This window comes from Poecilia latipinna, unplaced genomic scaffold (assembly GCF_001443285.1).
Source record: "Poecilia latipinna isolate Pla-1442-1.1 unplaced genomic scaffold, P_latipinna-1.0 Scaffold37, whole genome shotgun sequence".
NCBI classification, from domain to species: domain Eukaryota; kingdom Metazoa; phylum Chordata; class Actinopteri; order Cyprinodontiformes; family Poeciliidae; genus Poecilia; species Poecilia latipinna.
Window position 1 is genome coordinate 1,182,796 of NW_015112653.1, and position 26,751 is coordinate 1,209,546.

The 26,751-nt window shown below is 39.1% G+C and overlaps 2 protein-coding genes across 6 annotated transcripts in view; both read left to right on the plus strand.

Moving 5' to 3' along the window:
- The window catches only part of ubr3 (ubiquitin protein ligase E3 component n-recognin 3), a 42,612-nt gene extending 29,196 nt beyond the window's left edge, over positions 1 to 13,416 (plus strand). The window contains exons 31-38 of the mRNA XM_015044326.1: positions 1,590 to 1,675; positions 4,430 to 4,535; positions 6,791 to 6,891; positions 7,415 to 7,609; positions 9,571 to 9,797; positions 10,089 to 10,298; positions 10,431 to 10,570; positions 11,455 to 13,416. Of these exons, the coding sequence (XP_014899812.1) occupies positions 1,590 to 1,675; positions 4,430 to 4,535; positions 6,791 to 6,891; positions 7,415 to 7,609; positions 9,571 to 9,797; positions 10,089 to 10,298; positions 10,431 to 10,570; positions 11,455 to 11,572 (1,183 nt within the window). The 3' untranslated portion in view covers positions 11,573 to 13,416. The remainder of the gene's footprint in view (positions 1 to 1,589; positions 1,676 to 4,429; positions 4,536 to 6,790; positions 6,892 to 7,414; positions 7,610 to 9,570; positions 9,798 to 10,088; positions 10,299 to 10,430; positions 10,571 to 11,454) is intronic.
- Positions 13,417 to 14,596: 1,180 nt separating this feature from the next.
- The window catches only part of myo3b (myosin IIIB), an 86,065-nt gene continuing 73,910 nt past the window's right edge, over positions 14,597 to 26,751 (plus strand). Inside the window, exons 1-9 of one of the 5 annotated variants that reach the window (XM_015045264.1) lie at positions 14,597 to 14,765; positions 15,038 to 15,074; positions 20,030 to 20,213; positions 21,309 to 21,329; positions 21,854 to 21,988; positions 23,182 to 23,286; positions 24,321 to 24,420; positions 24,975 to 25,051; positions 25,652 to 25,797. In XM_015045264.1, coding sequence (XP_014900750.1) covers positions 14,699 to 14,765; positions 15,038 to 15,074; positions 20,030 to 20,213; positions 21,309 to 21,329; positions 21,854 to 21,988; positions 23,182 to 23,286; positions 24,321 to 24,420; positions 24,975 to 25,051; positions 25,652 to 25,797 — 872 coding nt within the window. In that variant the 5' untranslated portion in view covers positions 14,597 to 14,698. Of the gene's footprint in view, positions 14,766 to 14,906; positions 15,075 to 19,490; positions 19,684 to 20,029; positions 20,214 to 21,308; positions 21,330 to 21,853; positions 21,989 to 23,181; positions 23,287 to 24,320; positions 24,421 to 24,974; positions 25,052 to 25,651; positions 25,798 to 26,751 lie in introns of those variants that run through there. The other 4 variants (XM_015045300.1, XM_015045273.1, XM_015045292.1 and 1 more) reach the window with 4 other exon arrangements.

Sequence of the window (26,751 nt, forward strand, 5' to 3'; positions counted from 1 at the left end):
GAATACTCATTTGGATCAAACAAAAACAAACGAAGACTAAACAGACCCAAAGGGAAATGTTCTCTGGGTTTTTTTCTGAGCACTTTTATCTTCCACAAAGACTGGTCACAGGTAAGAGAGATGACTGACTCCCTTTGTGACCTTGGGATCCCCTCAACCAACACCATCTCCCGTTTCCAAAAAACTCAAAAGAAGCCATTTGTGTGGCGTAGCTACTTAGACCTTTTGTCCTCCCAACACTGGTACCCTCAGCCCTCTACCCTAAACAGAATGATCCCCTAAGTGTGTCTGGAAGCCTGTTGGCGCTATGAAGTTCAATGAACGGAGCAAATTGCCCGAGGAGTGGAAAATTCTTCTGTCACACGGGTGCTCTTATCAGTAAGAGCCAGATGGAGCTTCACTGTGGTTGCATTATCTATGTGAAATTGGGTTGTTTTTTTTTCTCCCAGGAAACCCAAGCATTTGCCCCTCCTCCATGGTCTGTAGGAAGAAACGGCCAGAGGTTTGGCGAGACAGGCCCAGATCAGTCCCATTCTTAGCAACACCTAAGAATATATCTGCTTTCACCATCTATGTTCTTAAATGTCTTGTTTTTTTTTAATCATTTCAAAAACAAAATTCCAATGTGAGGATGACTGCACATTTAATATTCATGGTTATAAAACTGATAATAGAACAATTTACATAAACTGACTTTGGAAGGGCTTTTATGTTAATAGTGCATCTCGTGGAAAATCTATTATGCAATGTGACGGAGTTGTGCTGACAAAGTGCATTAAGTGGCAGAGGGTTTGACTAGGCGATGTCTTTCATGTTCATAACCAAGCTCTTTAATAGTAATAGACTGAAAATCAGAGTCTACAGTAACGCACAACTAGCTACGCAAATATATGCATACTACCTTGTTTGCATTCACTCTGTAGATGTCGTTTACAGGTCACTGGATCAAATCTGAGAATAGTTTTCTATAGGATGAACAAGACTGTTAGCTTTTTAGTTACCGGTCATATTTGTAGTTTGATTTTCACTAATCTAAAAAAGTTACTAAAATTGTAGCGTCTGACCAGCTGATCACAAACTGGGGTTCTGTCGACCATGAAGTTGCGTAATCCCTAATCTGTGTGTGTGTCCAATTATCTCAGAGGCATGTTTAAGGCGTGATGCAGTTTTTACACGACTCTGCATAATCCCTGCAAAACTTCAGTTTTCCCTGCATATGTTTCACCTACAGAGTAAGCGAGGGATTTTCAGAAATCTAAGTACGGCCATACAGGGTGGAGAATGTTGCTAATTGTTGCATACATAAACTGTTGTTAATTCCCCACAAAGTCCAGTGGAAAACCATTGATGTGAATGTGCTGCGAATTGAACTTGTGTTGATTTTGACTTGTGCAAAGCTCATTTATTATTAATCATTTCATTGGGAACAGTTTAAAAGGAATCACTTCAGTTATTTTACAAGACTTATGACTTTACTAAAAGCCGTGATGGCGCAGTCATGAGCGTATTCTGGTGATCACTTTTGCACCAGCTGAGCTGCTTACCAGTCAGCTGATTTGCTTAAGGTTGCTTATGTTTCTGACCCTCAGGACAAACCTGGAGCTGGAGCTCGTGCATCGGGGAGGAAACCTGTGCTCCGGAGGAGCCAGCGCTGCTGCCAAGCGCTCATGTCTAAGTGAGTAGTTGCTGGTTCGATTTCTTATATTTTATTGGTGAACAATCGCTGCATGCCAAGAGAAGATACTGGCCCGATTTAGAATGACAAAGTAACTTAACTAGGCATTCGAGTAGGAAATAACCACCTCTCTGTCTGCAGTCAGGTTTCTTTAAATTGTGTTTTAAAGAGCACATGAGTTTTTAACAATCCTTAGTTTGTTTTTTTTATTTTGTAAAAGCTTATGTCTTTTAAACTGTGTTACTTGCAGTTCAGCACATTGTTCAGTACTACAGCTCAACTGCTGAGGGGGAAAAAAACAAGTTAATGGTAAAAAAAAAATGGATTCTGATCCGAGTTAACTATTTGGAAAACTAAAGTATAACTTATAGTGTTTTTTTTTTTTTTTACAGTTTACAAGGTCATTTAACTCAGATGTGATGGGATCTGTATTAGAAATGAAAACCTGAATGTTTGCATTTCTTCTCAACTACAAAACGTAGATTAAAAATTGCCATTCAGAGAAGTTAAATTTCATCGGTGAATAGAGTGAGAAATCCTGGAGAGATGGATGTGTGATTTTGTTGGGTTTCACTTCCCGTTTTCTAGTTATTTAATTGTTCTGTCAGAGTTGCAGCTGCTCCAGTGAAACGCCCCGTCATCCCCAAGTGCCTGGAGAGATTTCTCCCCTTAAGGATTGCCACTTTTGAGCTACATTAACCGTGTAGCCACACTGACAGCCAAATTTACTCATTTGCAGTACATTAGTGTTCATTCTTCTTAGGGAAATGGATTTAAAGGAAAAAGGCAGACGTTCGCTAACTGTTAGAGCCCATGGGGCTCTTAAGCCTGCTTCACTATAGGCCCCTCATGTGTTCAGCTGATGAGGTTACAATTGACTGTAGGAACAAGCTCTCTTTTCAACTCCCAGGGCACCAGCTAAATCAAATGTAGAGAGTCTAGCTTTTAAGCAGCTTTGCTTTTTTAGCTGAAAATTTTTTTTACTCTACTACTTTAAAGGCATTTTAAAGGATAATGATGCTGACCTTCCCTGTTCCAACCTAATGCTGCCGCTTCCAGTCCAATATGCAGGACTGGAAGCGGCATTAGTGTTATTAGTGGTTTGTGGGGTTTTTTTGTCTGTAAACCAATATTTAATTACTTGACCTGAGACAACTGAGGTATCATCTTAGAAAAAAAGTAATTGTGCACCAAACCACAATTGGTCCTGGGATGTGGATCTATTGATACCAGTAACTATCTGCATTCATTTCAGAGTCGTTGATGATCAGCGTGTAAGTGATTGTAATTTCAAAGGACCAATCAGACCCCGGTGTTTCGCGCCATGGACATGTAGTAGTGTCCTTCTTGTCTCACCCAAGTTGCTGTTTTTGTGGTTCACAAACACTCACCGTAACCTTTGCTCCAGAATGCATTGACCCATAATGCACTGGTCACACTAACCACCATGTGGAAACACGCTGCGTGGCAGAAAACAAAACGATTCACACACATGTTTTTTACCAGAAAAACTGGCATTGCATGATTTTCTTCCACTTTACTATAATTGGGTTGTTCTGTCAAGTAAAAATCAAAATCAAAGACATTGAAGTGGTTGTAAAGGGACAAAATATGGAACATTTCAGGAGATATGAACACTTGGAACAAGGCAGTGTTGTAACAATGGTCGTGCCAAGTTATCTAATCACTGGTGATGTTTAGCTCAACTTGTTGCAATCGAAAAGCTTTTGTTTTGTTTTGTTTAGGAACCTATATAAAGCACAGTGATGATGAGGTTTATTTAAATTTTGTTCTTGTTTTCCTCAAAAGAAAGGACTTTGAGTTATTTCTTTCTGGTAGTCGAGAAAACAAAATTTAGACTTGACTCTGCTTCCTCTTGACAAAGAGATGGAAAAATTGGAGCCATAAAACTTGGAACAAGCAGATACTTAATGCATATATTTTGAGGAGCCTAGTTAATTACAGCCAGGATTTTATTCTCTCTCCTGTTTTTAAGATCTTCCCTCCTCCCTGTAGCTGCCCCTCTCTGGTTTGTTGCTGGCTGGAGGAGAGCGATGGCAGAGAGGGGAAACAATCTGCACTGAAGACAAATGGGATGCCGTCACAATCTGACACCTTGACTACTCTTTGCCGTGTCTCTTTTTACCTGCGGAGGGCAGTGTTGCTCCAAGAATTGATAACCGGCTGGCAGGAAAATTACAGTGTCGAATATTTGAAGCCATTTTGCTGCATTACTGCCTCAGAAATCATTGCAAAGCCAAATAAATGAGAGCGAATGCCTTTTGTTACCGTTCTCGTCCTGAGAGCAGCCGCATTTATAAATCGGCTGTCTCTGTTGTTAGGCAGATTTGAATGAATTTTGATTTTTCACCTTGCATGATAAACATGTTATACATATTATTACATTAAAGTAACGCCTGAACATGGTAATTAATGACTGGTTTTGAGGTGTGATTCTGGTAGAGAAGGTAGTGACTAAACATGGTTTTGTGTGTGCACCGATGCTCTGTCTTCATGTTCCATTAGTTTCACAAAGAACAGGTGTAAAAGAGACGCTCTAGGCTGTCGGACCTGGCCATGAGTCCATCTGGGCTGGCCCCGTTTCATCTGAGCCAGACATTAGCCTGCCGTCTCTCATAAGTCCATCAGCATTGCTTGTTGCTGTGATAAAACAAGCCGCGATCAACACGATTGCATTCTCACGCGAGCGATTTGTGAGACAACAGCCAGATGTTTTGTCTTTTCCTCTTTCAGATCAGCTGTTCCACGTGTTGGCCATGCACATGAGACTCTACAGCATCGATTCAGCGTACAACCCGTGGACGAAGCTGACGCAGATTGCACAACACAAGGACGCAGAGTGAGTGACGTTCGTCCTCAAATACTCTTCCTAAAAGGAAATCTGCAGTTCTGTTGATACATTGCAACTTTTCCATCCTCTGGCGTCTTTCTCACCATTTCCTCTTACATAAAAACACACTGGATCTAAAAGAAGAAAAAAGAGGTTTTGGGAAGGGGGGACTGTGGCTGGTTACCATAGATACCAGTAATTGCTGCATCTGGCAAATTACCGGGCACTCCACGCAGAGCCAAACGACCCTGTCAAATTGAGTGTACAGGGAGCAGCGGTGAAACACCAGCACCCAGCCGTCTTCTGCCCTTTAAAGGGGATTAGTATTTATTTAGCAAAATACAAAAAGGTACAAATATGCAGGTTGGATTTTTTTTTTTAATGTTTGGTAAAACAACCAGACATAAAATTAAGGAAATGTTAGGAAATTAAAAAAAAAAAAAACCATATCAATTTGGATTCCATAATTGATGATTTGAAAGAACCGGAGCTGCAGGATGTTGGAGAAACATTCAACTGCAATTTGTCATTGAATATTGCAGTGACGATGTCACGTGGTTCAGCTAACTCCCTGTTAGCTTAAGAATCTCAGTCGCCAAAGTTTGTCCTCACAACCAAATATAATGTTAAAAAAAATATAGCATTTAAATATAGCAGCCCACCAAATATTGCATCCAAGCAGTGCCTTACATTGCACAAATTGATGCTGTGACTCAGCATATTGTTTAGCTCTGGAAAACATGGTTTACTGCACCTGAAAAAGAAGCTCAAATAGCCTCTCTTCTCTGTTAATGTTCTGTTAGACATGCTTTCACACCTGTTACCGTCAAAGTGCTGGCAGCCTCAGTATTCTCTTTGGACCTATTTGCTGTTTAAAAATACTCTTGCTGGAGCTTCATAAGGGAGCAGTGTCATTCACACCCTGAGGCTGTCGACCTAATGTAGTCTAGTTATATGGGACGGAGAGACGTTTCCACGTCGATGCCAAACATCCCTCTTGCCATTTTCTTTACGAGAGAATCTTAAAAAGAAAATGTTTGAGTGTGTGGCTGCAGATAATGGCTGAAAGCTCCGTCCTCTAAGGTTTCCTTCCAGTGCACTGAAGAATTAAGTGTTGAGTGGTTTGGAAATGGAAGGTTTTATTCTTTAAGTGCAGTTCCTCTTGTTCTAAACCCCCAAAGCAGCCTTTCAAGGGTAGAGTGGAGACCGGGACATGCACCGAACAAAAGAGATGTAAATTGGAATGGCACAAAATAAGAATATGTTACCCAGAATGCATTAAGGATTTCAATCAGGGGATGTAAGAGAAGGGGTCTTTTGAAGCTACGTCTTTGTTGAACAAATTAAAAATGGAAAACCACAGCAGAAGCTTTTCCTCTCAGATGGTCTAAAGCCACTTTTAGATGTGCTTTATGCAGCATTGCAGTGTTTACCTTCATGTTGAACTTGCTTATCGCCATTAGATACGCAGCAGTTGACATTTGCAACGGTGAAGAAAAACATAAAATTAAATAAAATTCAGCACAATCGACTTAGTTTGTCAGATCAACAAGACCGATGTTTGCTCCTGCAGATGGGTCTTTTTGCATCAGGTCACAGTTTTTCAGTCACAAACGCCGCAGATGCAGTCAAGTGAGCAAAGAGATGGGGGGAAAAAAATGTTCTAGTTTTTTATATTATCCAGGAGAGAACCTAGTTTCCTCTGTCTCATTCTCAGTAACACAACTGAGATAGAGATTCCTTCTTACATTACAGTCAGATTTTCTTTAGGGTGAATTTATTTGAATTCTGTTTGTTGAACTTGTTAGAACATTCAAAAAATCTCAAGATTTCAACAAGATGATTTGCATCTCTTTAGACCATTGAGCTAAAAAGAAACAAAATGGTATGATCGTACAATTCATTTACTTTTTTTCTGATCTTGTGACGTATGCCACCGACTTTAACATTACCTTGCTTGTCTTGTTTTTTTTAATTGATCGTTATTAGTGATTTTACCAAAGGTGTGAAACAGATAAGCAGAGAATAAACTCAGCCTCTCACATGAACTAGTATTATTAGTTAGGTTTTTTTTTTTTTTTTTTTTTTTTCATTTTCGGCTGTGTATCTGAATGGTCTCTACATTTTCTTCATGTGCTTCATAGTTTTTGGCTTGCATTTGTTTTTTTCAGGGTTTCACATTACCACAGCTGTTTGACATTTTTCACTGTGTTACACGCAGGACCGTTTGAGTAATGAAAAAGCTCCCTGGTGTGTTTTTGCAGTGGCTTTGATGAGGAGAGACCTGAGGTCCCCATGCTGTTTAGAGATGTCCCATCCCTCCTCATCATCTTTGTGCTAACTATGCCACAGCCTCTGCGTAAAGGTAAGGCTTCTCCCCCAGCATCAGGAAATCGCAGGTGTACAGACCTTCTTATAGCTGTAACAAAAGGACACCCTGCATTATTACTTGAGGCTGAACGCTTCAAGTAATAATGTAAAAGAAGCATTTTACATATTTTTGTGTGTACTCGTGTTGCTGTTTTGGCTGTGAGGATCATGAAGAACTCGCCCTCCCTAATCTCTCCCTCGTTCTTTACTTTATTCATTCCCTGTGAAAATGAAGTAAATTCTTCAAAGAACTGATTGGAAGATAAATTTGTTGGCGAACTGTAGAACGTGCTCTATATTTAGTTGTAAATGCAAGTCAATGTTCTTTATCTGTAAAACTTTTAAACAAAGATATATATATTTTTTCACTTTACATTCCGTTGCTTTAGTTTTTATTTCTTTGCCAACTAAAACACCCGTCCGGCTCAGTTTTCTGCCTATTGTTTCCTCGCACTTTTAAACCCAGAAACCTTATAAACCAGCTCATCCTGCTGGTGTCTCTTTCTGGCCTCTTTTAGAGCACTTTACCTGCGTGATCAAGATGCTGTACAACCTGCAGTTCACTCAGGCTTTAGCTGCACTGTCAACCAAGCTGAGCTCCGAAGAAAGGCAAGCCTGGGTCAAATCAGGAGCACTTAAGAAGGTAAATGTTAAACCACACGACCTTGATCTGAGAGGCCACGTGCTCAGTATAGGTTGTTTTATCATCCAGTAGATATGTGATGTTTCATTTTCATATCGTGGTAAAAAAAACAGTTAATTTAGAAAAAAAAAAAAAATGTAAGTAATTTGTTTATCTTGCCGAGTTGTATTAGTTTTGTCGCTTCCCTTTTATTTCTCTTAAACTGCACAGAAATGCTGAGAATGCATCAGTCACAGACGGTGATGTTTCTCATTCAGAACAGTACATAAAAAAAATAAATAAAAAAAAAAAACTGAATAAATTGAGCTCCTATTTTAAGCAGCCCACACCAAACTAATGCAACAATACCTTGAAATAAGGCTGAATGTCAGCATGCTCATTTTTAGTCAGCAGTATGGAAATGTAGGTTTCTAGTTTTACAGCAGTAGTGGGAAATAAATGGCGTGGCTTTAGCTTGCCCTGGGGTCATAAGATACAGCATTTATGGCAACCTGTATCGTATTCATTTTAAATTCTCGATATCGGGACAACATTCATTGCTGTAACAATATCCACTTAAAGAACAGAGTTGAAGGTCTTTAACAAGTGTATCAGAGTATATATATCATAAAGTATGAATTTTATCTGTTTCTGTTTGGGGGTTTTTTGTGAAGCGCCTTTTGTTTGTCGTGAATTGGCACAATGTAAATGAATTTAATTAATATCTATACAAAACGGTGTGCAACAATATCACTGGAGTTGTTCAGTGTTTAAGCTAATTGGCTGGAGAACTTTTCATTTGAGGGATTTCCATCTTTAAACATAGTAATTTTCCATTGTTCTTTAATTGTGATTGCTGCTCACTGTTGACACGGCTTTGAAACGGCATAAAATATCTGTATTGAGTTGAGTGCGACTGCCGTGAAAGTGAACGGGAAAGCACAGTGAAGACAGATCAGAGGCTCGAAACAAAGGGAAGCTTTAGACTCTAAAATCCCCTCCTATAAATCTGCGACGAACGACAGCAGACGAGATAAGGCTGCTGTTTTATATTCTACCCCCTTCAGCTTGATGAATGCGTTCAGGTTTTCCTCTGTATAAAACAGCAGCCAGATCAGCAGAACACACATTCAAATCAGAAGAACACACATTCAGTAATGTCTCTTCCCGCTAATCAGACGTTGCGCTGCGTTAGTCAGTATGATCTGTAGGGCCAGCACGTCTTGTATTGGAGAGACCTTTGAATGCTAAAGTAAATCGTTGCGTTTGGATAACCTAGAAAATGCGTAAATAAGTTTTTAAAACATATATTCATAAAGACTCTCCATCCAGCAAGTTAAATTGTGTGTGAGAAGTGAAATCCTTCGCTTGTGTAAGTTTGCTCATACATTCGTTCCAGGTTTTTAATAATGATATTTAGGGGTTGAATGATTAAACTAATAATTATGCTTAGTTTCTTTTTTTACCTGGGTTTGTTTTCGTGCTAGTTGGTTAAAAGGAGTCTGCTACGTTCTGGTTGCAAGATGTGTGGATCATTCGCCGTCTTTGAAAAGTATTCGCAAGCTTTGAAATTTCCCAAATAATTATACGCAGTATATACCTACATAAATACATTTACACAATATTTTTTTTTCTTTTCACTGCTTGCTTTTACTGTAACAGATTTATTTAGTTTTTACTCTTATTCCCATTTGTGATCTAAAGGTTTCTGGTTGAATTCTCTACCTGGGAAAATGGTTCACACATAATTTACACATGTGAAATTTAAAAAATGTATATATTTAGAGGATCAGAATCAAGTTTCTTTGATTCTACTCTAGGCTCGTTATTTTAAATTATTCATTCTCTAGTTCTCAGATTTTTCTGTGTTTCATCATCTTGTTCAGCTCAACAAACACGTTTCATTATTTCTTAAATGCGCACCAGACTTTACCTTTCTCTGTTTCTAATCACAGGGAGCAGATGCTCTATGGCGACCTGAAATGTAGTTTATAGGAATCATTTCAAGTTGTTTTTTTTTTTTTTTTTTTTTTTTTTTTGCCTTTTTTACAGCTTTTTTTTTTTTTCTCGCTCACTTGTCGTTTTCTTGTCTGCCTCAGGAGGAAGAGGAGTTTTCTTCTTTGGCTGTGTGTTTAGGGCTGCTGTCGTCAGCTCCTCAGCCTCCCAGCGCCGTACACAGTGCCTCATGTCTGGAGTGGCCCTTTAACGCCTTTGACCTGGTGACGCAGTGGTGCGATGAGGTCACAGGGCGATCTCTGATGCATCCTGAGCAATCACTAGTATGTCAATTTTAGTCAATGTACCAACTTTGCTAAAAAAAAAAAAAAATCTGAAGCATGTGGAGGTTTTCTGAGACTGACATCAGCATGTTTGAGATTTTGAATGAGCTAACGCAAACCCTTGTGAGTTGTCAGTGATTACATTTCTGCAGGTGTCTTGTTTTTAATAACATCAATTCAGTTGCCCTTATTTATTTTTTTTGGCTCTAGTGAACCATATTCATTAGTAGCTTGCAAGACAGAAGGGCAGAAAGACTGTAAGACCTTTGCTGTCGTCCTTCTCCCGTGCAGAGCTTGCTGGTCCAAGAACCTCAGTGGGCAGCGCCTCGCCTTCTTCAGCTACCAGACAACTACAACATCATCTTCCAGTACTATCACAGAAAGGCCTGCACTGTCTGCAAAAAGGTGCCAAAAGACCCTGCGCTCTGCCTCGTTTGTGGCTCTTTCGTCTGTCTCAAAGGCGTCTGCTGTAAACAGCAGGGTACCTGTGAATGTGTTTTGGTAAGTTTATGACAATAGTTTTGATTTTTATTTTTTACTAATATCTTAGTATCCCAAAGAAATAGAATTTAGTTTTGAAATGTAGGAAAAACAATCCTTTTTAAGTCATCAATGCTGACTGCATCATTGCAGCACTCCCAACATTGTGGCGCAGCGACAGGCATCTTTCTGCTGATAAACGCCTCAGTCATCATCATCATCCGTGGACATCGCTTCTGTCTGTGGGGCTCCGTTTACCTTGACGCTCATGGGGAAGAAGATCGAGATTTACGGTATGATGAATGTTTAAACGCTTTAAAACTCTTTTAAAAAAAGCTTTTCCTGCTGTTAGTTTATGTATGCTGTTGAGAACAAATAAAATGATAATACATTTTAGAAAATTAAAAATAAACTTATATTAATTTCTGTGGTTAAACTAAATAAACAAGGTTATTAAAGCATTAAAACATATTATGTTGTTAATTTAAAAAATATATATATATATTACCCATTCTTTTTTGTCAGTCTGATGGTAATGATGAAGAAAATATGTATTAAAGAATGAACAACATTAACACTGCTTCTAGAATACAGAGCTAAATAACTTTTAATCACACTATTCTGTTTTATTTTTTTTAAAAAATTCTTATTAAGCATAAAAGAAACAATAAATATGCGCTTTAATTGCATTTAACTGGAATGTAATTTTTCCTCCAGCATCTAAATATTAGCTTAAAACCAGTCTGACTTTATCAAGAGTATAAAGGTCTCTGAAGTTGTGAAGTGAAGGGTTTTGGTGATGATTTGGAGTTATTTCACCTTAAATGTGAGAAAACAGGAAACCTGGACAGGGGCTAATCATTTCCTCACATGGCCACTTTGGGTCCTTTCGGCTCTTGAACCAACTGCCTGAAAGGCTGAAACGTGCAGAAATGTTAAAGTAATGACTGAAAACCTTACCGTTTGCTGCAACTTGCCAGTAAAGATCATATATAACACTTAGTTATTCAAATTCACCAGCCCGCACTATTGCTTTTGATACGCATTTCTTATTTTTCATGTTTGTTTTCTTTGTTTTCTTTGTTTTTTATTTCTGTTCCTTTATTTTGCTTTAAAGTACTTTGAAATACTCTTTGAATGCAAGCATTTCTTGACCTGCTCTCTCTGTTTCCTTTAGCCGTGGAAAGCCTCTGTTCCTGTGTGAAGAGAGGTATCGAGTTCTGGAGCAACAGTGGGTTTCCCACACCTTCGATCACATCAATAAACGCTGGGGGCCACACTATAATGGACTCTAAGATCTTCCAAAGTCCTCTTACAAACACATACAAACCCAAGATAGAGATGTTTTTTATTATTATTATTATTATTATTATCATTGTTATTATGATTTCCTGGCTTGTGTCTGCCTTGATTAAAATATTTGGAAAATCCTTAAAATGATAAAAACAAACATCCAGTAAGGTTATCGCTGCCACAGCTTTCAGTTTATGTGAAGTTTGGTGTACAGTCATGCCTAAAAGACTAACACGTGTGTGTGTGTGTGTGTGCGTGCGTGTGTGTGTGTGTGTGTGTGCTCAAGTGATCTATTGTGTGGTTTTCAACAGGAAAAAGGAAAAAAATCTGAATCTCGGCTCAAAGTAGTGGGAATAAGTTCACCCAGGTTATCTGGAGCAGGCTTTAAAAGTCTGTCCTGTTTGGGTTTGAAACGTCACAGATCAGGCAGATGTGGATTTAGAAAACATAATATCAGGGTTGCTGAATGTCCCTAACGGAGTCGATATGTTTTTTTTGCACCATTTTCGATGAAGAAAACACATATCCCTTATATTTATCGCGGCGCTCGCTGCTGTTCAGCCATGGGTTTTCTGAGCTCCGGATGAGTGAAACAACGTTTTCTGCAGGCTGCACTCGTCGTCTGCTCACGTGCGATGGTAGGCAAGACCAAGTCCACTCATCAATACACAAAGAGTTTTCTTTTGCGAACAAGAAAGGACTCTTTCTGGGTCTAGTTGCAATCCATCCTCAGGAATTATTATGTTTCCTTTTTTGTTGTTTTTGCTGTTTAAAATATGTTTTAGATATTTAAATAAATGCTGCTGCTCATTGTTCAATTAATGTTAACTTTTGTGAAGATTTTTTTGTTTTTTTGTAAGGTTGTGCTTTGAGTTTACAGTTAGTGGCTGGGAATGTGGATTCAAACTCACTTTAAAGTTTAAGGAGGTATGCGGTCGCCACATTGCACCCACTCCAGGTGACATTAACCTGCCTTTTTAGAGTTTTTATTTCTTTCTTTTTTTTTTTGTTTGTTTGGATGTAATGGAGAAAAAAAAAAAAAAACTCAAATGAGTCCAGCTTCATAAATATCACCGCTCAGGCACCGAGTCCTGCTGCGTCACGTCTGAACAAAAATATCAAACTTTGTAGGAGTTTCCTCTCAACCTCTTAAATCTCGGCTAAGCGGACGTTTGCTTGCCGAGAAGCCAGAACTCCTAATTGATCTTCCTGTGCTGTTTGAAAGGCTTTTCTCCCTTTATGCATTTTAATCAAGTTCATATCTTCAGTACAGAGCAATTCATTATGACTATCTCTTACTCGTGCATCATCTAGCTGTGATTTGTAGTTGCATTTTGACATTGGAGGATCGTCGGAGTTGGTGTCCATTATATCACTGTGCATGGCATCCTTTAAGCAACCATTGTTTGTCTGAGCTACCCAGTTTTCTGACTATCACCTTGCTTTCTAGAAGGGTGGAAATTTGGCTCAGTCACGCCTGCGAAGCTTCGGTTTACGGCCGCCTGGGATGCTGGGCCACGTTGTGCTGCGATGTGGGGGGGAAACGGAGCACACATGGGAACTTCCTTCTGAATTTCTGCATGCTGATTTTTCCCCCAGGTTTCATCCTTTTCTTTCTTTATTTTCGCTGTACCCACTTTGTAAATGACCGCAACCAAATAGCCAATGAGTAACAGGTGTAAAGTTGTAACTGAAAGCTTCTGTGTGTTTTCCTGTGTGAATGAAGAGGAATACAGTACATTACTGTAGGTGCTGACTCAAACTTTCTGAGTTTGACCAGGAAGTATGACTTGGGACATTTAATGCAAAATGTAACATATGTGAATAAAATATAAGCACACATTGACTTGGTTTCCTTTGTTGTTGGTTTTTGTTATTTTCATTAAGTGTCATCCAAACACTGCAGCAAAATTAAGAAACATAAATATTTCACCTAGTTATTTTTATACCAATTTAATCAAAGTAATATAAAGTCAACATCAGTACTGAGAAGAAACTCCATTAAAATTAAAGTTGCATAAAAATGGATGTTATTGATTTTGGGCTTTTAATGCATTGAGTTCTTATTTGAGTGCATTTACTGTACAAAATATATCTGCGATTACTTTTTAAATCAGATCTCAATTTATTATAGACTTTCTCTATTGGCTCAAAATCGGCACATTGGCCTGAAAAACTTTTCAGACTTTTTCCATTTAGAAATCTAAAAATTGTGTTTGTTTGTATTCAGTCCCATTATCTTGATACCCTTAAATAAAATGAATTTGAAAAGAAAGCCATTGTTGGAAAGCAGGCCATAAAAGTGCTTGTTTGCAGTTTACCAGAGGACAACGCAAACATGCCAGAAGGTTCTCTGAAACCTGTCGGATGAAACCAAAATCAAACTTTTGTAAAGCGTGCAGAAAGCTGCGTGTGTGTGCACATGCTTTTCTCCAGCAGGAACAGGGAAGCTGGTCAGAGTTGATGGAGAGATGAACGGAGCTAAATGCAGGACAATCATGGAAGAAAGTATTTTGGAAGCTGCCCATCAGGACTTGGGCAGATTAAATTGACGTTTGTGTTCAAGTTGAGTGTAAACAAACTGCTAAACTAGATATGTAAAGTACAAAAAGCTGTTCTTTTGCACTTGACTGGCTGTTTTAATTGTGTTGCTGTCATGAACTGAATGTAAAACGTGTGGCCTCTAGGGAGTTCAGTTCATTGGAGCTGAAATCTGGACATCAACGTTACATCAGAAGAAAGTTCAACCTGGGCTGAAAAAGGTAACTTCTATGCAGTGAAAAGTTGGCATGTTAAATAACCAGATGGTTGATAAGATTTCGCTTTAACGTCTAAAAATAAAAATGAAATCTGTGTATTTGCTCTTGATTTGGTGCTGCTGAAAGTAAAGGAGTTCGAGTTGTCAGTAATCCATGCGAGGGAGTATTTGCGGCATAATTGGTTTGGAGTCCGAAAACAAGGGAGGCTCTGTGGATAATGACTATCCGTAGTACAAAGCCACTTTTCTCTTCCAATTAGGCAACAAGAAGGAAAAAAAAAAAATCTCCGTGTGTGTGGTGGACGATTTTTTTTTTTAGCCACAGTTGCAGAAACCCTCAGAGTTTCTACAACCGTGTTCAGACGAAGCGATGTTGGTGTTACAAGCGGTCCTCCGACAAGCTTCCTTGGATATTCCTCCCATCGCTTCCTGTGCAGGTAGGAGGCTGTAAAAAGTGACAGTGGGGGTGCAGTTAACCACTTCCGGTCTGCAGGACAACATGCTCGGGTATCTAGAAAGTTAATAATTAAAAGCCATTATCAAGTAGGCAGAAAATCTCTTCCTATTTATTCCTACAGAGGTGAGCTGTGTGGGACGCCTTTAAACATATAGTTTAAACATCCATGATGGTTTATATTAAACTTGACCCAGATATTGGGAGGTGAATGCAGAGGTCCTGCTGTGACTGACAGCCTCTCCCGTGTTGCAGATGATACAGATGGAAAATCAACGGCAGCAATGTCAAGGTAAGGAAGGACATGTTTTTCTTTCTTTCTTTCTTTTTTTAAAGTAAAGTTTTCCCAGGTGTGGAAGGAAAGGCTGTGAATGTGCATCATATTCATAATAAGGCTGTCTGCATGTTAAATTTCAATTAAAACATCCCTAATTTTCTAAATTATCTTGCTTCTTCTGGCTGTTTTCCACGTTCAAGAAATACTTTAGGTGTTTTGGAAAACTGATCCAAAAAGCAGCCGGCATCATCGCCATTAGATATTTTAAATATTTTGTATGGTTTAGAGTAGCAAAAATACAAACATGTTTTAAATTCAATCATAAAAACAGTTATGGTGGCACCATCTCTTTTTCCCATCAGAACGACTGTTCATGCCCTCCACTATTAAAAACAAACAAACAACCAACAAACAAACAAAAAAACATTTATTTTTATGTCATCTCAAGTCCATCTAAAAATTAAAATTGTATATTCTTTAATTTTTATTTAGTTGTATTTTATTGTTTCTGAAATTTGATCAAATCAGTTTTTCCCTTTGTGGTTGTATAAAGTACTTAATTGTCTAATTTGTACAGAACTTTGTTGAAACTTCTCAACATAAATAAAATTGACATCAACATTCATGTTGATTTAGCACTTTAGTAAATACAAACATACCTTTCTACTGTCAAAATATTTTATCAATATTACTTGGAACCTTAAATGGTTACTGTAAGTATTAATATTGACTGTCATCAAGTTACATGCAGTTAGCTGTAAAAATATCCATACCCTGGACAGAAAGAAGTCTTTTAATATTTTTTCTAACTTGAGGTAATATTAATGTTTTGGAGTGGCTCAGACTGACCTGAACCCAGAAGAATTTGTAGGGAGCTAAACATTAGGGTGATGGCAGGGAGGCCTTCCATCCTCAAAGATAAATCATAGAAACAAATTACAGTGGAAACATTGCCAGCAGGTCTAAGAAGTTTGATTTCTGTTTTGTCTATAAAGGATTTTTCATTACTTATTGGATAGTTTCTTCTAATATGCTAATTTTGTTAAAATGTAATTTTTTTTTTTTCCAAAGCCATGTCTCTTGTGCTTTAACACCTTTTGAAAAATACCTGTCTCCTTTCCTATTAGCAAAAAAACTTATTGATTAAAAGAAAATCATTTTAAATCTTTTACTGGGATATAAATAATTTGTGGCTTAACCATAAATATAACAGATCTGCTATTTACATGTCTGCCTTGAAATTTCTACACACACACAAACACACAAAGTCCAGCTTGTCTTTTGAACAGTCAGTGGCTGCGTAATGTGCGGTTATTATGCTGAGTCACAGCACAAAGAGGCAGCTGAGGTGTTTGTGATGACAGAGATGGATCCTGATGAGGGTGGCTTTGTTTTGCTAATTGTGTTTTCTGTATCTCGTGTTGTTCTGCTCCTGCAGGCTAATTAATCCTGCAGGTTAACTGCTTAAATTAAAAACAACAACAACAACAACAATATTAAAAAAGAAAGAAGCCGGGTCCGTCTGTCATCTTCTGATGGGGCTATTGGTCATCCAGGGTGAAAACAAGGTCACCGTGCTGTAGGTCTCGCTTGGTGGAGGTTTACTGTAAAGCCTCCTCATATCCCCTTAAAAGGATTATAGTTTTCTCTCTCTCACTCTCTGCAGACCTACCAAAGGGTTTATTTACCAAGTGCAGTTCCCAAGAGGCTTTATCGCAGAAAGTAGAATTGTGTGTTTGATAGGAGCAGAAAATGGGATTACTTACTTTCAGTTTGCGTCGTTTTTTTGTGTGTGTGTGATAAAGATGTTGTGCAGCTTGTCACACTATCAGTCATCACAGTACTAATGCTTTTGTTGGAAAAAAAAAAAACCCTCAAAGGAGGAGAGTGAAGGGTATTCATTACAAAAATGACACACCTGTTGTTTTAGTGTTTTGTTTTCATGAAGCTTTCTGTGACTTGACTTTGATTAGCTCATGTATTTATTTCAAACAGTCACGTGTCACGAGACAAAAGGTAACCTGAGCTTCTCGCCCAGTGAGGACCAGTAGGTGTCCTGTTCCTAAGCTGCTCTTCAGTCCTCTGTTCCTTTAAATGTAAAATTAAAATTGAACAAATGAATTTCTGTGATGATTTTCATACATTCAATGCGCATAGTTCTTAACCAGTACTTCTGAGTAGAAATTACATTGGTTTGCATGTTACTAAGCACCCAAATCAATTTTCAAAGTCTACATACTTGCCAAAGTTACTTAAATGTGTTAAATAATCAACTTTGTTTCATTTTAAGTTCATCAAACTAGTGAAATTATAATTACTCTGTTTTATATTGACTTAAACCTCAGAAGCAACAAGAAGAATTGATACATTTACATTAAATTATTCAAATGAAAGTGCAACGTGTGTCCTCAGCAGACAATCCAGAAATAACAGGAGAGCAGCATGTAGTTAAACATTTGGTAAATAGTCTTTATAAATATATTTAAAATCTACAAGTTGAGGTGATGAATACCAAACACACTGGTCAGGACTGACTGCTGCTTCTCTGTTTCTTTCATAAAGTCATTCGGTTTGTCCTCTTCCCACATTAATAAGAGTTAAATAATAAGAACTGCTCAAATAGAAATACACTTTTTGTCCTATTTGAACAAGTTGGCATATTAGCTAAAATGTGCTGTTTATTTTATCTTTATAAGGGTTTAAATATGCATCACGTTCCTTACAGCATCTGCAAAGTTGCAAACTTGTGATCAAGCTTAGATGGTTATGCAGTTACCTTCATGTTTAAAGGGTCAGTCTCAAATATGCTGACAAAATAACGTTTAAAGTTGTCTTAAAGTAAAGAACAGTGTGTGCGTAGAGGAGACTGGCTGCGGTCACATGATTTAGCAACTGTCACAGACTTCCTGGTTACCTGCCTACAACATGAGATGCTTCATATCAGCCAGCTATTATGACTGGCTACATCTGCCGCCTGAATATTTAAAGCCATCTGGGTATCAGGTTGCAGATGACTGGTAAATTATTAATCTCTGGAGATTGGCTAAATTAGTCTGGAGCATTTCGATGTGAGGTAGCAGCAAACACTTTCAAAGAAGCAGGTATGTTTGGTTCTTGACTTTTTGATCTGAGCCTTTTATTTATCTTGAATCATCAATAGTCGATGATCAACGCAAACGTCTATGAAGGGAACTTATTGCAGATGTGCGATTGCTGCAGTGGATTGTTGCTAAATCATTTCTTTGCAGCCGGATTAGCAGAGCTTCTCTGTTTTGTGCCAACCTAAAATAAAGTTTAGTTAAACTTTCTTGCAGAGTAAGGTACCGTATAATTACAACAACACAGAATGATATTCTAGCAAAAATGTAAACAAACACGTTACGATTAATAATTAACAGCCACAGCATAACAGTCGCCTTTATGTTCTGCATTATACTGGAGTATTAGACATGGCTACATAAAGTTTAAGGTGTATGTGAATCTGCTGTGCTCTGCTGCAGATTGTTAGAGACTAAAAGCTGTGATCAAGATACAGGTTTAAGAACAGGCGACTGGTTTTGTGTCCTACGTGGGGTTTAGGTTACACAAGAGCAGTGATAAATGTTTGATCCTGTTGTGTGATATGCTTTACTCTGAAACCAGCGTACGATGTCTGACTCTCTCCAGGACCTGAAACATGCTGAAGCAGGTTGCCCATTTGCCTTTTTTTTTTTTTTTTTAAAGCTTTTGAACAATGCTCCAGTGTTCTCGTGTAACTTTCAGGTGACAAACGTGCTGAGAGGTTGCTGGTTTTTGTAATTAAAACTTAATGGTTATTTGGTACTTTTCTTTAATTAAATCTGATGTGAAACATGTGGTAACTTCCCTCACACGTCTTTTCCACAAAGGACACACTGAAGGGCAACGGACGTGCTGCATATTTGAGAGTGTCCGCTCGACACCCGTCTGAAATTCATCGTGTTCTGATTTATAAACCTGTCCCTGCGTGACAGGGTTAAGCATAATTTTTCACATCAATTTTCCAGATCGCCTAAAATAAAAGACTTCCCCTTCAGTCCCTCAGGGACACACAACCTCTGTGATGCATTAACATGTTTATGATGACGAGAGCAGACACTGAATTGAAAATAAACATCCCTCTCCATCAGGTTTATCTGGGGAAACTTGTCATTTTATTAAAAAGTGGGTGCGTGCTTCCCAGCACGGAAGAAATGGGGTTGTTATCTTTTGTGTTATTTTATTTTTCATGCTTTCATGTCACTTTACTGTTCTTGCATGGAGTTTTTAGTCACAAGAAAATAATCATATTTTAAATATAAAAAAACCCCTCTGAAGCACGTTGATCGTTTCATGAAACTGCTTATTCAAAGGTGTGGCGAAAGTTTGCCACTTCAGGTCCTGTAATCTCTGACCAATCCAATTGATCTCCAGCAGATTGCACTTCTTAGTGTGCACAGCAAGGTCTCAGTGGAGACGGCTAATTCAGTGACTGTGGGAAACGCCGCTTGTTGCCCAAGGAAGCATTAGCTGTTGCTATCGGTGTTGCTGTATTATGATCACTAGAGACTCTTTGCTTGTAACTTTTCTCAGTGCTGATGAGTCAGAAGAACATAACACTCGCCATGTAAGTATAGACTGTGTTCTTACATTTAAATATGTTTGTTTTAAGATTATAATGTGGCCCCTTTGTGGTTATTTATCTTTTGGGAAGCTGCTGGGACGATGCTGTCTGTGCTTCATTGTTTATAGATTTTTTTATCTGCTTCTCTTTTTAGCTAGATGTGTTTTGTTCTCATGCTGCAGCAGTGTGACCTCTGTCAATCACAACCAGCTTTCTGTTCCCTGTGCAAAGCATTAAGCATTAGCAACGGGATTAACATTTTCCCTTGGTTTATTTGAACCGCACAATCACAACATTTTGACAGGATTTATGAAAACACTGTTGATCCCGGATCCGGTTTGATCCACAGGAGATCTCTTTATGGGCTGTACCCCTACAAGTCCAGCATGATTGGGCTGGAGAACCTGGGCGATCCCTCGGCCGACTGGGACATAGTGGAAACCATCGGGAAAGGGACGTACGGCAAAGTCTACAAAGTGACCAACAAGAAGGACGGGAGCCAGGCGGCAGTGAAGGTGCTGGACCCCATCAACGTGAGTCCAGTCAAAGCTTGTTAATTACTCAGGCTGCTCTGGTTACCTTGGTGAAGTCGACCCCACCGCCTTCTTCAAATTAAACGAAATTGGCGCAAATTCCCATTTCCCAGTGATATTAATATCTTTTATCACTTTAAAGATATTAATAAATGTTTCCAGAGGTCATCAGAGGTCAACCGGGCCGGCCCGTCACACACAAATGTTTCACACAAATTTCACCTAAATTGAAGAAGGTATCTGGGCCATCTGCACTCAGGTGTTTCCTCATGTGGCCGATTCAGGTGGGTTGTTACTTTAAGTGTCCCCCAGTGTTGGTCTTTTGAGGCTCCACGTGTTTCTGATGATTCTCTGGTTTAATAAACTTGTTTCAAATGACTTATTACCTCGTCTGGTGATGAAGAGCAGTGAGCCCAGACGTCCACGGCTTGGCAACGCTTCTAGAAACCAGCAGCTACATAAACACGGTTCTTACCTGTTCATTTTTAATGAGCATGTGCAAAGTTGTTATCTCTGTTTGGCAGCCTAGTGATGACCACTGGAAGATATTTGGTGGAATTAGAACCCAAACTATGGATGGTACTTGATTATACAAATTCATACTTTATTTTTCATCCGTTCTATAAAATAATCCATAACTGTAAAATTGTTGCACAGCTTTCTTATGGTGCCTGTTTGCCAAGTGATTGTTGTGCTTTTCTTAAAAAAAAGCTCAAAATACACATTCACAGCTGAGGACTTCTTGTCCTGCTTCATTGTTTTTTCTGCTCACAATCTGCACATATGTTTTATGATTCAAGCTGTTCTTATGTTATCATAGTAATGCTGCGTCATTTAATAGCCTTTGTAGGTTTAGGACTACAAGGTAACGGACAGACATCTTAGATATAATCATTTCAGCCTATGATTAGTTTAGCTGCTTTAATGAGGCCTGTTTCATGTCTGTTAGCTGTTTTATACATTTTTGTCTCTTTGAGCTCTCTGTTATGTTCATGATGGTTGTGTGTTGTCACGGTGATTCATGTCTGACTGAAAGCTTTATTTATTCTGGAGACTAAAGCATTTGTTGTTTTTTGTAACTTTGACTCCCTGCAGCATTCAAGCTCCTCAAACAGAGTAGGTTGCAAGTCTTGTCCTCTTCATCTCCGTCTCCACTGTTTTCCCACCACGTTAAGACCAGCGCAGTCTTACCAGTTGGCCTCCGGTCATTTTTCTGTTTGACGAGGACGCTGTAGACCCTGTATCGGCCACCCTTGTTCTGAGACCTGCCTGTGTTTGTGTTCGCCATCCTGGCAGCCTGATCCAGCACGCTGCTCCCCTCAAGAAGACGGAGCTTCCTCCTGTCCCATCGCTCTCCCTGATTAGACCGCTGACACTATCACTCAGACATCCAGGAGGAGAAATTCTGCCTCTGTGGTTGTGGATCTTCCCGTCCCCCCTCTGAGATTTACTTTGATAGGAAAGTGGAGCCGGCAGTAGTTCATCCCGTCCGTGTGTTACTATTACACAACCCGATTCTAATCATAGCTACCTGGTGTTGCTCTGTAGCTAAAAATAAATAGTCACACACCTATAAAGCATTTCTCTGTTAATTTATATTGCAAGGCTGTATCAATAGTTTGTTTGTTTGCTTCTTCAAGGACGTAGATGAGGAGATTGAAGCAGAATACAACATCTTGAGGTCTCTGTCCAACCATCCTAATGTGGTGAAGTTTTACGGCATGTTTTACAAGTCAGACAACTTATCTGGGGGACAACTCTGGCTGGTACTGGAGGTGAGCACTTCCTCATGCATCTTTATTGAAATTATTTCAGATTTTCAAGTGTAAAATTAAACCCCAACTGGTGCAACTATTTTATTTTATGTGTGGTGAATGTGAACAATGTCTTTACGCCGTAATTTTACCCTCAGTCAGTTACAACCAAATAAATCTTTTGACGCAGAGAGGAAACGTGTTCAGTAGTCAGAAAACAATTGAGCTGCCTCTATTTGCGTATTCAGGATTACAAGAAATTGAAAAATAAACGAGACTCTGCATGGACATGCTTGAGCATTTTGCTTCCTGCTCACATGTACCTTAGTTAAATTCTGTTTTCTGTTAACACAGAGTTTGATTCTTTCTAATGAGACATTTGAGAACTCCTACACTGAAGTTGACTGTTAACAATAAATGTGAAGGGCTTTGCATAGCAAAAGAAAAAAAAGAAAACTCTAACAAAACACAGTACCTTAATGAAACAATCAAATTGTCCAAATCCAAATTCATCTAATAACATAAACAATATGATCTTCAGCAAATCCAGAAAGTAACAATTTTTTTTTACATTTCAAACATAAACTCTTCAGCATTCATGTGTGACTTAAAAGTGGCAACATCATAGTGACATCACTTAATCTCACACCACTCTATGCAGGCTCTTTGTCTGCAATAATAAATATTCACTCACCCCTGCATCCCGAATGCTTGAACTCGCTCCAACTGGGGAACGCCTGACCTAATTTATGATTGATGCATTGAATTTTCTTCCCTATATAGTCAGATAATACTTAAAGAAAGAAAAAAAATAATAGAACAAGACAGAGATGGGACAAACAAAAGTAACTTTCCTGTCCTTAAACTCTACACTCTTCATCCCAATACACAGGCTCTATTCAAAATGGAGCATACTTCTGTGATCTGACTACAAAATTTGCTTGAGTTAGTCAGATTTAAATCCACATAACATAAGATGTTTGATAAACCAACATACACAGCGAGACAGAAAGCAGTGCATTGGCAGCTGAAGTATTTGGAAATACTCTGCAGACTTTGACAGCACTTCTTAAAAAGCCCGATGCTATTGTGCTGACATGTGAGGTCGGGCTTCTTTCTCCAGCTCAGATGTGTGGCCTAACCCTCCCCATGAATCATAATTTAGGGCGGTGAGTGATGGACGAGTCACCGGTGCTTCTCTGTCTCCCTTGCAGCTGTGCAACGGCGGCTCCGTCACAGAACTCATCAAAAGCCTGATCATGCGCGCCCAGCGCCTGCAGGAGCCTATCATCTCATACATCTTGTACAGTGCCCTCTCGGTAAGCTGGCAGCTGATTTTAAATGGCAACTAAAATGCAAGGATATTAAATTTCAGGGCCTGAACAAAAAACATCTGTACCCTTTGACGTTTTCTGCTTTGGTCACCACCAGAAAATTCAATGTATTTTATTGGGATTTCATGTGATAGACCCGACAAATAAATTATGCAGAATTATAAAGTGGAAGGAAAAACATACACGGTTTTCAATGTTTTCTTGGTAATTAAAATCTGAGACTTTTGGATGAATCTCTGGTCCAGTGCTCCTACATCAAATGGATAAATTATCTCCTCAGCAAGGCGGACTCTGCAGAGTCCAGCTAATGTCCCGATTACTTCACACTGGTGGGTTAAAGCAGCAGTGCTACTAAATGTTGCAGGACCATGCTCCTGAGGGACTGGAGTTTCCTGATCTAAGGACTATTGTTGCTGTGATTGTGAGTTTAGAGGTGTTGTCCTGCTTGAAGATGACCTTTCACCTCTCTGTAAAGTGTTTTGCAACCTCAACAGGAACTGCTTCTATCCGTCTTGACATCAACCCTGAGCAGCTTCTCTGGCCGTACTGAAGAAAATCCCCATAGCATGATTCTGCCGCCACCATGTTTTTCTGAGGGGATAGTGTATTGAGAGTGATATTTAGTTGCTGTGTCCACTAGATGGCTCATGGTAAATTGCGAATGGGTTTTCTTACTGCTTTTGTTTCAGCACTTTTCAATGAAAGCAAGACTTTTTGCTAGATAAAAATATGCAGCTGGACTGTATTTACAAATAATGAACGACATCAGAGTAAAAGTAGCTAAATCCATGCTACCATTGCCCATTTTTATTTTTAAATAAAATATATAATTTTTCTGCTCGTCACAATGGCATGCTTGTTTATCAAAAATCACAATAACATTAATTGAAGTTTGTGGACGAAATGTAAAAAACTGTGAATTTTTTTTTTTATTGAAGTCTATCCTTGTCTCTGCTTAATTTCAATATTTATATATTTTTTTGTTAACACAATTTGTATTTTTGGTTCCAACTTTAAAGGGGCTGCAGCATTTGCACAACAACCGGATAATCCATCGTGACGTCAAAGGAAACAACATTCTCCTCACAACTGAAGGGGGAGTCAAACTAGTTGACTTTGGTAATTATCTCTCCAAAAAGAATTGCTTAAAGATATTAATATCTATTTTTTAAAGTTATTTCTTTATTTTTTTTTTTAAGTATGACTGATCTTTTGGCAGTACAGCTTTGATTGTGAAGAATAAACACAAGCGCGGGGTAAATCATACTTGGTGCTCCACACTCTTTAGTCCCCTGCTCACCATAACATCTTTTTATTTCACGGAGCGTAGCCTGAACCCGGGGCTATTATTGCTCGTTTAAATTGCATTATTTGATGCTTTGCATATTAAGAGAAAGCTGCTATGGCAAATGACTTTGAGTTGCCTCCCCCAGGCGTGTTTATGTCCCCCGTGTCATGGAGATGAAGTGGACCCACGCTGATAAAAATCTGTCCTACATAATTTGAAATGATTATGGCCTATTATTATTACTGCTTGGTAGTTTGCCACAGCAGATTGTACACAAGGATTTATTGATCAATTCTAACACTTTGCACCTGTTATAAATCTGACTGTGGGTTTTTAGGGTCTTTTTTACGCGGCAGAAGGTGAATCTCACCGTCTTCTTCTGCAGGTGTTTCCGCTCAACTGACCAGTGCACGGCTGCGGAGGAACACATCGGTCGGGACGCCGTTTTGGATGGCTCCTGAGGTCAGGCATGTGCGTCTATAAAAAACAAAAAACAAACCACATGCTTTAGTGCCTGATCAGTGGAGTCCTTATGTGTTACCCAGAGCGCCTCGGTTATTTTAGTGAGCCTCCCTCCTCTGTGTCATTGTGCATTCCCCTCCTGTTCTCCGCCACGGGTGCAGCTCTTGAGGTTGCCTCAAGGTTAATAGCCGGGAGTCTGAGGGCCCCTCGGCTCACTCCGTGGCAGAAATGAGGTGCGGTGATTGGGCCGGTCGGGCTGGGACCTCAGGGGCAATTAGAATAAACTCAGCTGGAAAATGTAATGTCACTTATAATTATTGACTGTGGGAAAGCGGAGCTCACACCGGCAGCTATTCTAAGCTGACCCAGCTTGAATTTGCTTTAAATAAAAAGGATTTTTAGCTTTGAGTCAGTGGGACAGGTTCAGTTTGATTTGACACAGTTCTTAAGTAAATTCTGACCTACTTTTATTTTGCCATAAATTGAATTAGTCTTGCATCATTTTTAAATTTCCCTGCATGTTTTTTTTTTTGGGGGGGGATATGTAGATTTTATTTTATATATATTTTTTTGGACTCAGATGTTGTGTTACGTTGCCAGGTCATAGCCTGTGAGCAGCAGTACGACTCCTCGTACGACGCCCGCTGTGATGTGTGGTCTCTTGGCATCACAGCCATCGAGCTGGCAGACGGAGACCCCCCTCTGGCTGAGATGCATCCAGTGAAAGCGCTCTTCAAAATCCCGCGGTGAGTCCAGTAGAGGGCGCTCTTATCACACAGGTGGAGTGAAGCTAACACAAAGACCACAAATGTTGCCCTCCCCTCCCCCCGAAGTTAGTAGAACAATGTTAAACATTAGAGCTGTTAAACAGGAAAGTCATAATATTTCCTCTTACAGCTGAACATGTTTTTGACATATGGATGTCCTCATTCTTATCTACAAAGTAGGTCTTGCTGCATAATGATGAAATCCATGCCATAAAAAGTCCTTAAAGTAATTCCTGTGATATATATTCTCTGGAAATATTCACTTCTAGGGATCGTGCATGTCTGACAAGGGGGGGGGGGGACTCATGTTTGACCTTCTCTTGACAGCACAATTGTGCAATTATCTCTTCGTTTGTGGAAGATGTGCCCCTCTGATTGCAATTTGCATTAGTGATTAGCTCCATTCACACCGAGACGAGGCTGTCAGCACCCCCCTTAACCCTCGCCAACCCTGCTCACAATATTATCTCCTTACCCACCAACATGCAGGAGCACAGCGGGCTTGTGCGGCAGAAATGATGTGTGCTCTTCATCAACGCCACATTTTACCCAGAAGGTAGACTGATTGTAGAAGATAGAGCTGACTGATGGCTGGATGGATTGGTTAAGTTCTCAGAAATATACATTGTGTTACACTGCATTGTTGTTGTTTTTTTCCATTGAAACTTGAAGATTTTCTTAATTTTCCTAATTTGATCCTTGCCATTTTGTTGCATGCTGACCAGCACCAAAGAAAAATGTCTAATTTAAGGATGTTTACAATGCCTCTGCTCCCCACAGGCAAGATGGGAAAGATGATAAACATGTAGATTTTATACACTTTATTTGGAGAAATATGCTTTGGTTCATGATTGAGAGTTTCAGCAACACACACTGAAGGAGAGTTTGGTGTGAATCAAAAAATTATAAAATTATAGTTTGGTATGAGGAAGG